The 12583-nt window shown below is 38.9% G+C and overlaps 1 protein-coding gene across 1 annotated transcript in view; it reads left to right on the top strand.

The window, feature by feature from the left end:
• The window catches only part of LOC150085214 (proton-coupled zinc antiporter SLC30A5-like), a 111589-nt gene that overhangs the window by 64821 nt on the left and 34185 nt on the right, over window positions 1-12583 (top strand). Inside the window, exons 10-11 of the mRNA XM_090373868.1 lie at window positions 909-1117; window positions 2476-2633. Coding sequence (XP_090229994.1) covers window positions 909-1117; window positions 2476-2633 — 367 coding nt within the window. The remainder of the gene's footprint in view (window positions 1-908; window positions 1118-2475; window positions 2634-12583) is intronic.

Below are 12583 nucleotides of genomic sequence, written 5' to 3' on the forward strand. Positions count from 1 at the left end.
TTTGTTAGTGGCCACAACAACTCCTCAAGGAACTATGTGACTAGAAGAAGAACAGCACAGGAATGTATCAACTGTGTGGAAATACTCTTAGGGTGGTAGAAAATGAAAAAGACCTGCAGATTGTGCAGTCAGATATGAAATTTTCTGAGCAATGCAGACAGGCCGCCAGTGCAGGTCGTGGGAGATTGTTAGTGATATACAGGAATTTTGCTAGCAGGGAAAAGGAGGTGATTATCCCTTTGTATAAGGCAATGGTTAGGTCATGCCTTGAGTACTGCATACAGGTCTTGAGGCTTCATTTCAGGAATGATGTAGAGTTGCTTGAGCGTGTACAGAGAAGGGCAACACGATTGGTGAGGTGAATGGAGTCCTCTTACCAAGAAAGAAAGGCTTAAGTTTTGAAAATTACAGCAGCTGGAGAATAGGCACCTGCTAGATGATCCTTGAATGGGCTTAGCACGCTGAATTCTGATGGAATTCTTCTGCTTGCTCAGATTACGAACCTGAAGGGACATAAATTCAAATTGAGGAAAGACAATTGTAGAATAGATGTGCGGAAATTTGCCTTTAGCCAGCGGATGGTTAATTGCTGGAACAAACTTCCATCTGTTGTTGTGGAAGTTATATCTTAAATAAATTCAAGGAGGAACTGGACAAACCTTTAGAGGGAATGGTTGTGTGAAATTTTTTTTTGGCTGATGTTACATAAGCTTATATACTTGCTTTCTTGCATCACATGTCACTACTACTACTATTCTACAAATGCTGTAGAATATCTGAAAGTATACAGTTTTCATACAAACAGATCATTAGATTTTACTTTATTATTGTTAACATTATATTAACAGGGTAATTCTTTCCCCCCTCAATATTATGTACAATTTTTGACTGCTTATTTTTCATTTTAGCAACACTTATATTAACAGCTCCAGTATCTCTGGGATCTAAAGGAACATTTGTAGGCTATTCAGCTTCAGGGCTTCCTCTGTATACTTTTACTGGAGAGGCTTTACATCGAACATCACAATCATTTTTAATAGGCATTAAAAATGGGTTGAAACAGATAATTGAAGAATCTGATTCAAGAAGAATATTCTATTTCTTATGTCTTAATCTGGTAAGTGAAACATTTTTTCTTTAAATATATTGAAGCTTATTTCTTCTTTTTCTCCCCTACATTGTTTTAAGAGTATATTTGTGTAAAACAGTGTTATATCTGCAGATAATTACATATACATGAAATTCTGTATTGATTAATTTAAATTAGTAAATTAATTAAGTACTCCTAATAAGACAAGGTGTACACTGAGGCTGTAATACATTGATTACTCATCTAGTAAGATGAATGAATGTGCTTTTATCATTGACTAAAGAGTTTATCTGTTTCTAATTTTGTTGAACAGTAAGATGAGACCAAGATATTCATCAGCAGTCAACAACTGATAATTTGGTTTCTGAAATTTTAACACAAATAATGCTGTTTACAAATATTAATTAAGTTGGAACTAAGTGTGGGTAGATAGGCCTGCCAAAATTTTTGGTTTTCTTGGAAGATTTCTAGAAACTATGTGCTTTTTTCTTGGGTTTACAGAAAGTTCACCTTTTCTGGTTTCAGTCAAGTTTGTGTTATTTATATTGTTCTTATTAACCACTAAATTTACCAACTTGTTTGCTTCAGAGATGCTGTTAGATTGTTTTGTTTGTGTTCAACACAGAATATGATGATCTACTATATGGTTTTGTTTTCCATATATCAGGAAATAGTGGGTTTTCTATATTTATGCCATTATACACTTGTCTAGCTTTTTTTTTTTTTTTTTTTTTTATTATTTTATGTTAACTGTACTAATTATTTGCTGTTGATATGGATATTGGATCGAGGAGTGATTTATTTTCTGTATTTTTTTTCTCTCAAGTGTGTACTGAGCATCAAGTATCTACTACAGAATAAAAAATAAATAAAATAATTGGTTGCAAAAAATCATCTAGCTGAAGCATCATCTCTTCAAATGGATGATATTTCAGCCCTTACCACAATAGAGATGGGTACTGATGCAAAATGCCATGTGGAGTGGATTAAATTTCAAAGTATGGTAGAATATCTGAAATTGTTTTATCCACTCTCATTGTTCCTCACAGCAATGTAGAATGGGAGTGCATTTTCAGTCTAATCAGAAAGAAAAGCATATTCAGATCCTCGGTCAAATGAAAACACTCTGTTGTGGTTTTAAAAGTTAAGAAAGTTGGGTTAAGATATATGTGCCTCTGTAGATTGGATAGAATGAATTGTCATGTGTGTTCTTTTCAGTTAAAATTTAAGAATGTGATGTGATATTATTAAAGCTAGCACATTTTCATAATTCTTGAAATTTTTTAGGTGTTCACATTTTTGTCATGTGTGTTCTTTTCAGTTAAAATTTAAGAATGTGATATTATTAAAGCTAGCACATTTTCATAATTCTTGAAATTTTTTAGGTGTTCACATTTGTTGAATTGATATATGGAATTTGGACTAACAGTTTGGGGTTGATATCAGATGGATTCCATATGTTATTTGATTGCTCTGCCCTTGTTATGGGACTCTGTGCTTCTCTCTTAGCTAGGAAGAAAGCAACAAAAAGTTTTCCATATGGGTATGTATGCGTATGTTTGTTTTAACATTATTTATTGTATTTTGAATAATAAAATATAGACATCATAGAATATTATGAGTATTTGAAATTTCAATCAATTAAAAATAATAGGTAGTATTTCTTGCTCACAGATTTCAATGCTGCCCTTTGCATTAAATGTACAGCAATTTTAAAAACTAACAATAATATATATCACATTATCAGTGTGTGCATTAGTTGCAATCTGTTGTGTTAACTTCAGCAAAGATAAGCACTGAGGCCTTTGCTGTATAATTGTAGTAGTAGTAGTAGCAGTGGCATGTGATGCAAGAAAGCAAATGTATGAGCTTATGCAGCATCAGACAAAAAAAAAAAAAAAAAATCACACGTTCCCTCCAAATGCCTGTCCAGTTCCTCCTTAAATTTATTCAACCTATCAACTTCCACAACGACAGATGGAAGTTTGTTCCATCAATAAACCACCTGCTGGCTAAAGGCAAATTTCCGCACATCTATTCTACATCTGTCTTTTCTTAATTTGAATTTATGCCCCCTTAGGTTCGTAATCTGAACAAGTGGAAGGATCCCATCAGAATTCAGCGTGCTCAACCCATTCAAGGCCTTATATACCTCAATCAGATAACCGCGCAGGTGCCTAGTCTCCAGCCACTGCAATTTGCAGAACTTAAGCCTCTCTTGGTAAGAGGATCCCTTCATTCCCCTCACCAATCTTGTTGCCCTTCTCTGTACACGCTCAAGTAAATCTACATCCTTCCTGAAATGAGGCCTCCAGACCTGTACGCAGTACTCAAGGCGTGGCCTGACCATTGCCTTATACAGAGGGATAATCACCTCCTTTTCCCTGCTAGCAAAATTCCTATATATCATTGACAAAACCTCATGACCTGCCCTGGCAGCCTGTCTGCATTGCTCAGAAAACTTCATATCTGCCTGCACAATTACTCCCAGGTCTTTTTCATTTTCTACCACCTTAAGTGTAGTACCACACAGTAGGTACGTTTCTCTGGGGTTACTTCTACCCATATGCAGTATTTTGCATTTGTCAAGGTTAAACTTCAGTTGCCACTTCTTAGCCCATCTGCCCAAATTATCCAGATCCTGTTGCAGTAGCACACTGCCATTACTGTCATTAACAACCCTGCCAACCTTTGTATCATCTGCAAACTTCGACATTAAGCCTGATATACCTTCATCAATATAATTGATAAATATACAAAACAACAGTGGACCTAACACCGAACCCTGTGGGACTCCACTAATAACATTAGTCCAAGAAGAGCAGCACTCATTGATTACCACCCTCTGTCTTCTCACACTTAACCATCCTTTTATCCATTGTAGCAACTTACCCTTAATACCATTCTGCTCCAATTTGTACAATAGTCTTCCATGCGCAACAGTGTCAAAAGCTTTCCTGAAATCCAAATATATGATATCAAAATTATTTTTTGCATCCAATTCCTTTGTAACCACATCATAATAATCCATCAAATTTGTCAGACAAGACTTTCCCTTAACAAACCCATGCTGTGTCTGACTTATTGCTGCAGTCTTGTCTAGATGATCCTGCAATGCATCTTTAACCAGCGACTCCATTATTTTACCCGGAACAGAAGTTAAACTAACTGGTCTGTAATTACTCGTGTCACCCTTCGATCCCCCTTTGTGAATTGGGGATACATTTGCACATCTCCAGTCCGTGGGAACCTCCCCTGAGTCCAAGGACGCTCTCATAATTATGGCTAAGGGTTTGCTTAGTTGCTTTGCCGCCTCCTTTAATATAACTGGATAGATCCCATCCACCCCAGGTGCTTTTCTTATGTTTAACTTCAACAGTTTCTCTTCCACTTTGCTCTCAGTTATTACAAAATCATTAAGTATCTTGCTACAATTTGATAACCTTCTGCCATTTTCAAACCTTAATAATTCCTCACGTGTGAATGTAGATGCAAAATACTCATTCAGTTTGTTTGCTATCTGAGCAGGATCATCAACAGTTGAACCATCGATGTCAAGTGGACCAATCAGATTCATCCCCTTCCTTTTAGAGTTTATATAAGTAAAGAAATCCTTGCTGTTTTTCTTAGCATCTTTTGCCAAGGATTTATTGTAATCTGCCTTCGCCTGCCGAACCTCCTTTGTGACCTGATTACAGATTAACTTATATCTGCCATAGGCTTCTGAGTCGCTTGATAATCTATATGCATCCCATGCATTTTTCTTCTCTGTTACGAGTCTCATTAGTTCATTTGACACCCATTTAGGCCTAAACCTTGAACAATATTTCTTAATAGGTATGAAACTTTTGGTAGCTTCCACGATTAATTCCTTGAATGCTTCCCACTTAGAATTTACTGTTGGTAACATCGTCAGTTGATCCCACTGTACAGAATTTAAAAACTGTCGGAGACCACTGTATTCGCCTTTACGGAAGCAAAAACCCTTTCCTTGTGTATCAGTTCCATTAGTAACTCGAATTGTTTTTCCAGATGTCTTGGCAAAGCAAGAAATTTTCAATCTGTTTTTTGTATGACTTCTATTTGGGAAGTGCTTCCCTTTCAAATATAATGTAGGTACAGTGAATTCTACTTGTCAGATTTTCACAAATTTCTTCTTGATATGCTGGCAAGGCCCAATCATGAATTTATGGGCTCAGATGACAAGCCATACTCCCCCCTTCCCCTCCCACACATACAACCTTGAAAGGTGTTGTTTAACTTTACTTCTATTAAGACGTTCTTCCTGTCAAGCCAAATGCCTGACATGCAGCCTTTGAGAAACCAAACTGTCTTGATTCCCCCTACCCCTTTACCATTCTACAATTGAATTTTGCACTACCTTTGATTTTTTTTTTTTTTTCTCAAAAAGAGATGAAAAGAACATAAAAAGTGTGAAAAAAGAGTATCTGCAGTTTTTTTTTTTTAAATCAGAACAAAGATTGAACAAAATACTTCAACATAAACCATAAAAATAACACTGAGTGTGCTGCAGGTATATTATATGGGTGATGAAAAGTAAGTTTGAATTTAAAAAATAAAATAAGTCATTTCTGTCCTTTTAATTTACCCATTTTTTCAGATATATCCAATTCCTCATTAAATTTAGATAAACCTACAATGTAGAGTAGGTGTGAGTTTATTCCAACAATCAGTCACTCTTTGACTAAAGGAACATTTTGTTACGTCTGGTCTGTAATTATTCTTTCTCAGTTTAAATATGTGCTCCTATGTGTTATGCAACTAAGCATAAAAATTTCCTTTGCATTTATACCTGGTTTCCAGTCATTGTAGCTTATAAAGCTCAAGATTCTCTCTCTCTTCAATCCCCTCAATGTTGGCACCTCTATGTTATCAGGAGACCTCCTAGTGATGCTGGTCCTATAGATTAGTATCACTGGGATCCAATGCCCACAGCCTAGATTACAGACTAACATCATAGGAATGCAGTGGGTTTACTGTGAGCTGTGACCTCTGGAAACTTGGAAAGGGGAATCTTGGTGGTTGAGGGGCCAACTTCAACACACCACTATGACTCCTTGCTTTGACAAGATAGGTGGCCTTGGGATAGCTCACCCAGGATCAATTGGCCAGTGGTTTGCCCACAAGAGTCAAACATATCAATGACATGCTCCTACCATCATGGTCTGAGAGAAAGAGAATTCAAGCTGGTGGAAGTGTGGGTATGGGTGTCTGGATAACCCTGGCATCCCACTCTCGAACACATTTATTGCTTGTGGGATAGTGGTAATTCTGGGGGGGGTTGGCTCCATAGTGGGTGGGGAGCTTGGGCACTGAACCAAAATAAAACACACTATGAATGCTGATAATCCAAACTTTTTGTCTGGGTTATTATCAAGGCACTCCTGCCAAACACAGTCCCTACCAGAAAATAATGATACTGATACAGACTATATCATGTCATGATATAGTCTGTAGTCTGATACAATCTATATCATGTCCAAAACTTAGATACCTGATATGCCATTCCACTGAACAGAAATCTATAGGGAAAATTTCACCTTTCTTTATTCAGAAGGGTTTGAAAGAGTTGGCAGGCCCCCTAAACTTAAATGGCTGTGTTCTGGAGATATGACAGAACAGCTCCTCCTAGCTATGGGGGAATGCTAATTACGGTAGCACCCCTACAAAGATGTGAACTCATCTTGAGGCATATTATCTCTAAGTGAGATATTTTTGAAGTGTCTGAAGAGAAGATCTGTTCAGAGCTAAAATCACAAGGAGCAACAGCTGCAAAGTGAATTTTTGTACATAGGGATGGGAATATAGTCACAACTAGACACCTCATCCTTTCTTTAAATATGCCATCTCCTAATGAGATCAAAGTTGGCTGTTTGAACTGCATGGTACATCCATATATAAACCTGTTAAGGTGCTTCAAGTGCCAGAAATATAACATGCACAAATGGCCTGCTGTGGCCCTAGTATGTGTTTGGTGTGGTGCAAGGGACCATGAAATTACATCATGTTCAATTACAAAACCCATCTGCATTAACTGCTGAGGAGAGTACCCTACATACTCATGAGCATGCCAAAGTGGAAGGAAGAAAAAGAAACATAGAGACTTAAGGCAGAGTTGAACATATCATACTAGGAGATGAGTAAACTAGTGAAACCAGTAAATAGCAATAAGGTAATATATGATAAAAAGGTTTCCAAGAAATGTTCCATTTGGACTCGAACATAAATGACTATACCACCAAAAGAGTCATTTGTGTCCATTGCCTGCTATTTACTAAATTCTGAAAAATGTGCACAGAAAGAAAACTCAAATCAGCTGCCATTCCAATATTGATACTTCCTACTGCCCCAACATTATAAAAATTCAGTGGTAAAGTAACTACAGAAAACCAAAGTGCTAATTGCAGTACATGAGAAAATGGACTTTGAAACCAAGAAATCAGAACTACTTGAGAAATCAGGCTTGTAACTCTTTGGGGAGGAAGAAACGAACACAGGACACCATCCATACTTCACCAAAACACAAAAATTCAAGACTGAGAAGAATAAGCCCTCAGCCATTTTGAAACCAACTGACAGATCCACTAAGCCTGAATAATGGCTAAACTCCTACAGCAGAATTGTTGTAGATTCCATTGAAATACGGAAGACATCAAGGCACTCCTGCAAAATCATGAATCAGGCCTGCTTTTGCTTACTGGAGACTTATCTAGCAAATGATGATCCACCATGCATAAAGATAGAATCATGGTGGAGTTGCCATCCCCGTGGACAACCAGACCTCATTTCAACCTTTGCTACTTGCAACCAGCATAGAGATAGCAATTTGCCTTACAGTAGGGTTTTCATTAATAGTGTGTTCAGTCTATTTGCCACCTGTAACTGACATCCCTCAGAGAGAGGCCTTGATGATCTTGTAATTCAGTTGCCTCTCCCTTTCTTATTTATTTCTTGGGGATTTCAATGGACATAATACCCTGTGGGGTAGTGCTGACATTAATGGAAGGGGACGAGTCATAGAGCATATGCTCACTGACAATGACAATATCTTCCACATGCCTACCTATACATTTTCTTTCATTTAGCTCTATATTTGTTCCCCTTCTCTCCTCCCTTCACTTGCTTGGGAGGTAAAGGAGAACATGTATGGAGGTGATCACTTCCCTGTGATAGCCTCCGTAGCCAGATGGGCAGGAGCAGCAGTGGTAGCACACGCTTCTTGATTAGACCGGGGTTCGAGCCCGTGACCACCAAACACGGAGGATGTGGAAAGGTCAGGGAATGACCACCGCATATCTCCGGAGCAATATGGCCTTAGTTGCTAATGCTCCTAAAAACCAAATAACAACAACATAGTGGGAGATTGTCTTCCTTTTAGACTATCCTAGTGGAAGATTGATCAGGCTGACTGGAATGCCTTTCAACATCTGGCAAAGTTTGACATCACTACAGTCGGTCAGGAGCCTATGAATGATGCAGTCATATACATCACAGAAAGTATCATCCATGCAGCTGCAATTCCAAAAATATCTACCTAGTTTTCAGTTTTCATCATTTCCAAAACCATGATGGAATTCAGAATCTAGCTATCTAGCTAATGCACAGCACCAGAAAAGACATAAAAGTAGCCTGGGAGATATTCCGATGATAGTTCACCATAGGTCCTTGGTCCTTGAGGTTGTCACAGACATTCTCTCAGATATGCCAGACAAGCTGTACTTGCTACCTGGGAGTCTAAAACGCTGATGGAACTGGTATTCGGGTGACACTCAAGTCAAGTGGACCCAATTTCGGCAAAGTCCGGACTGTCTGTGACAGCCAAATCCTCTGCTTGCACCTTCACGATGGTGAGACTGTTAGTAATCCTGGGTATAACCTCCATGCACAAGTACATGGTGGTGTGAACCAACGTAAGCAGGGGTCGAGGTGTGGCGCCCACACCACACGGAGGAACGCCGCCCCTCTATGTTACCAGGCAGTACTAGGTGGTAGATGACTCTCATCAACTGGTGAAATACCACCACTTTGCTTATTGGAGGCTTGAAGTGGTGAAACCCATGTTTAGTCTCTAGAGCTAAGTTCCGATCAACCCTTCCCTATCTCTTCCATCATGCAGTATGATTGATGACTTTTGAGGTTATGATGAACATCGTGGCGAGATCCAATATTCCTTACATTTCGAGGGTACAGCTCTAAAACGGTGTTCGCAGGCCGGCCGCTAGTAAGTACACCGGACCAAACCTATTGGTAACTCTCTAGGAGGCTTCCGGATCAGCTAATGTATAATCTTGCTATCTCTACTCTGCCAGATAGTGACTGGAGGGAGTCCGAGTAGTGTGTATGCGGGGAGCATTGTCGAGGCCACGTTATGTCAAGGATCTGGGTATATTCTTACCACGTGTACGCCATATCCAAAAATTTCATTACTTCATACAGCATGTCCCACTCACGTTTTCTTACTATTGAATACACCACGAATTGTCAAACTAATAGAGCAAGCTTATCTGCGAAAAGATCTAACCCTCCAAAACACTTACTAATTCATTTCACAAATATACGTGGTCTCAATTCTAATCTCAACGATGTCCATTTCCACTTCCAGTCTGCCAAACCCCATGTACTTTTTCTGACAGAATCTCAGTTATCGGTTGATTCAACTACTGCTCATCTCAGATGCCCAAATTATTCTCTGTATGATTCCTTTTGCCTCAAAGGTGGTACTTGTGCATATGTCCGTACTGATATTCCCTGTCAGAGACTTGGCAATTTGGAATCTCCTCTCTTTGATCTTCTCTGGCTTAAATTCTCTCTACCTCATTGTGTCAAATTCATCTGTTGTCTCTACCGTTCTCCCAACTCCACTAATCACTTGGAGCTCTTTGACTTCCTCTCTTTGCAACTTGACTTTCTCCAGTCCAACTTTCCTAACAGTGAGGTAATTTTCCTTGGTGATTTTAATGTTCACAACTCCAGCTGGCTTCCGTTTTTTAGTCACACCGACCCAGCAGGGTGAGATGCTGAGGTTTTGCAATTACTAATGACCTAACCCAGATTGTTCATTTAGGCGGCATTGAGAGAGGCGGCAAGCGAGTGCATTGAACCACTGAGGCTGGTTATGCGAGCATCACTAGACTCTGGGGAGATTCCCTTGGATTGGAAAAGTGCAAATGTATCTCCCATACATAAGGGTGGCTCTAAAAGTGAAGTGGGAAATTATCGACCTGTCAGTCTGACTTCAGTAGTAGGGAAAATCATGGAGGCATTGATCAAGGGTGGAATTCAGGATCATTTGGATCGAATTGAAATTCTCAAGGATACTCAGCATGGTTTTGTAAAGGGAAAATCATGTTTAACAAATCTGGTTCGCTATTTCGAAAGGGTCACTCACGAGCTGGATTTAGGGAATAATTTCGACATTGTTTATTTAGATTTCAGCAAAGCTTTTGACTCAGTCCCACATGAGTGGTTGCTTTATAAGCTGGAACAGGTTGGAATCACTGGGAAAATCCTTAGATGGATAGAAGGATGGCTTCAGGGCAGGAGGCAGAGGGTTGTGATAAATGGCTATTCCTCAGATTGGGTTGATGTAAGAAGTGGGGTTCCCCAAGGATCAGTATTAGGACCACTGTTGTTTTTAATTTTCATAAACGACATTGATGAAGGGATAGAGGGCGTGATGTCTAAATTTGCAGATGATGTTAAAATTGGTAGAGTAGTTAATGATCACTGTCAAGCTGAGCTTCTTCAGAGAGACCTAGATAGACTTCAAGAATGGTCAGAAAAATGGCAGCTGTGCTTTAATCCAACAAAGTGTAAGGTATTACACCTGGGAAACAGTAATCCCAAAATAACTTATTCACTTGGTGGAGTTCAACTAAACCCAGTACTGGAGGAAAGGGACTTGGGTGTTACGATACGGTCAGACATGAAATTCTCTGAGCATTGTAAACAGGTTGCAAGGAAGGCCCATGGTGTCCTATCGATGATCTATCGAACTTTTGCAAGTAGAGATAGGGACGTGATAATCCCATTATAAGGCCTATGTTAGACCACACTTGGAATACTGTGTTCAAGTATGGAGACCGCACCTAAAGAAAGACATCGAGCTTCTTGAAAGGGTGCAAAGAAGGGTAACTCGCCTGGTGAGATCGGCAAAAGGGCGTCCTTATGAAGAAAGACTTCGAATATGTGGGTTGCAGAGTTTGGAAACTAGACACCTTAGAGGAGATTTGATTGAGGTGTTTAAGGCTCTGAGAGGCATCAGTAAAATGAATGAGGACAAAATTTTCAAGATTATAAATGATGCTAGAACTAGGGGACATAAATTCAAGTTACGCGGGGAAATGTTTAGATTGAACTGCAGGAAGTTTTATTTTAGCCAGCGAGTTATAAATTACTGGAATAAGTTGCCTTCATGGGTGGTAGAGGCCGACAGTTTGGGGAAATTCAAAGGTCATCTGGATAGTACTTTCGGGTAAGGGAAGCGCATAGGATGATAGGATTAATTTCCTTTTTATTTATTTTTTATTTCATTTTATTATTTTTATTTATTTATTAATTATTATTATTTATTTATTTATTTAATTTTTGTTTTTATCATTGTTTTGTTCGGATTTTTTTTTTTTTTTTTTTTTTGGCTGGTGCAGCATAAGCCATAGGCTTTCTTGCACCATACGGCCGTTACTAATACTAATACTAATACCGGACAATCCTAATCATACAGCCAATACGCTTGATCTTTTTCTCACAAACAACCCTTCTAAGTAGACGGTTGAAGTGAGAGGTCCTTTAGGCACTTCAGATCACAACTTGGTGATTGTCTCTTCTCCAATGGAACCTTTATCTCATGGCTATTCCCAACCTCATGTTGTTTGGCATTACAAGAATGCAAAATGGGATGACCTGCGAGACTTCTTTTCTTCTTTTCCTTGGTCGGATTACTGTTTCAAAACTTCTGATGTCAACGTTTGTTCAGATTGTGTCAGTGAAATTATCCTTGCAGGAATGGAATCCTTTATCCCACACTCCACTTTAAAATCTCGTCCTTTATCTAAACCTTGGTTTTCCAATAAATGTGCTAAAGCTGTTCAAGAGAAGAATGTTGCATATCGTAATTGGCTTGTTTCTAATTCTTCAGTTTCATTTTCTGCCTACACCAAATCTCGCAACAATTGTAAAGCAGTTATTAATCAGTCCAAACTAGAGTTTGAACAGGCTAAGAGTAGAAAACTTGCTTCTTGCCCTAATGGTAGCCGAGCATTCTGGTCTCTTGCCAAAGCTATTGGCCACAACTTTTGCCCATCTCTGCTCCCACCTCTGTCCAAACCAGATGGTTCTGTTGTCACTTCAGCCAAGGATAAAGCTGACCTGCTTTATCCTTGGCTGAAGGATGTGCTAGCATCCCATTTTTCTTCCAGCTCATGTATTAATGATTTTGGTGAAACACCTCCCACCATTCTCAACACGCTCCAT

The sequence above is a fragment of the Mastigoproctus giganteus genome, chromosome 5 (assembly GCF_048544385.1).
Source record: "Mastigoproctus giganteus isolate SK-2022 chromosome 5, ASM4854438v1, whole genome shotgun sequence".
In the NCBI taxonomy this organism is placed as follows: Eukaryota; Metazoa; Arthropoda; class Arachnida; order Uropygi; family Thelyphonidae; genus Mastigoproctus; species Mastigoproctus giganteus.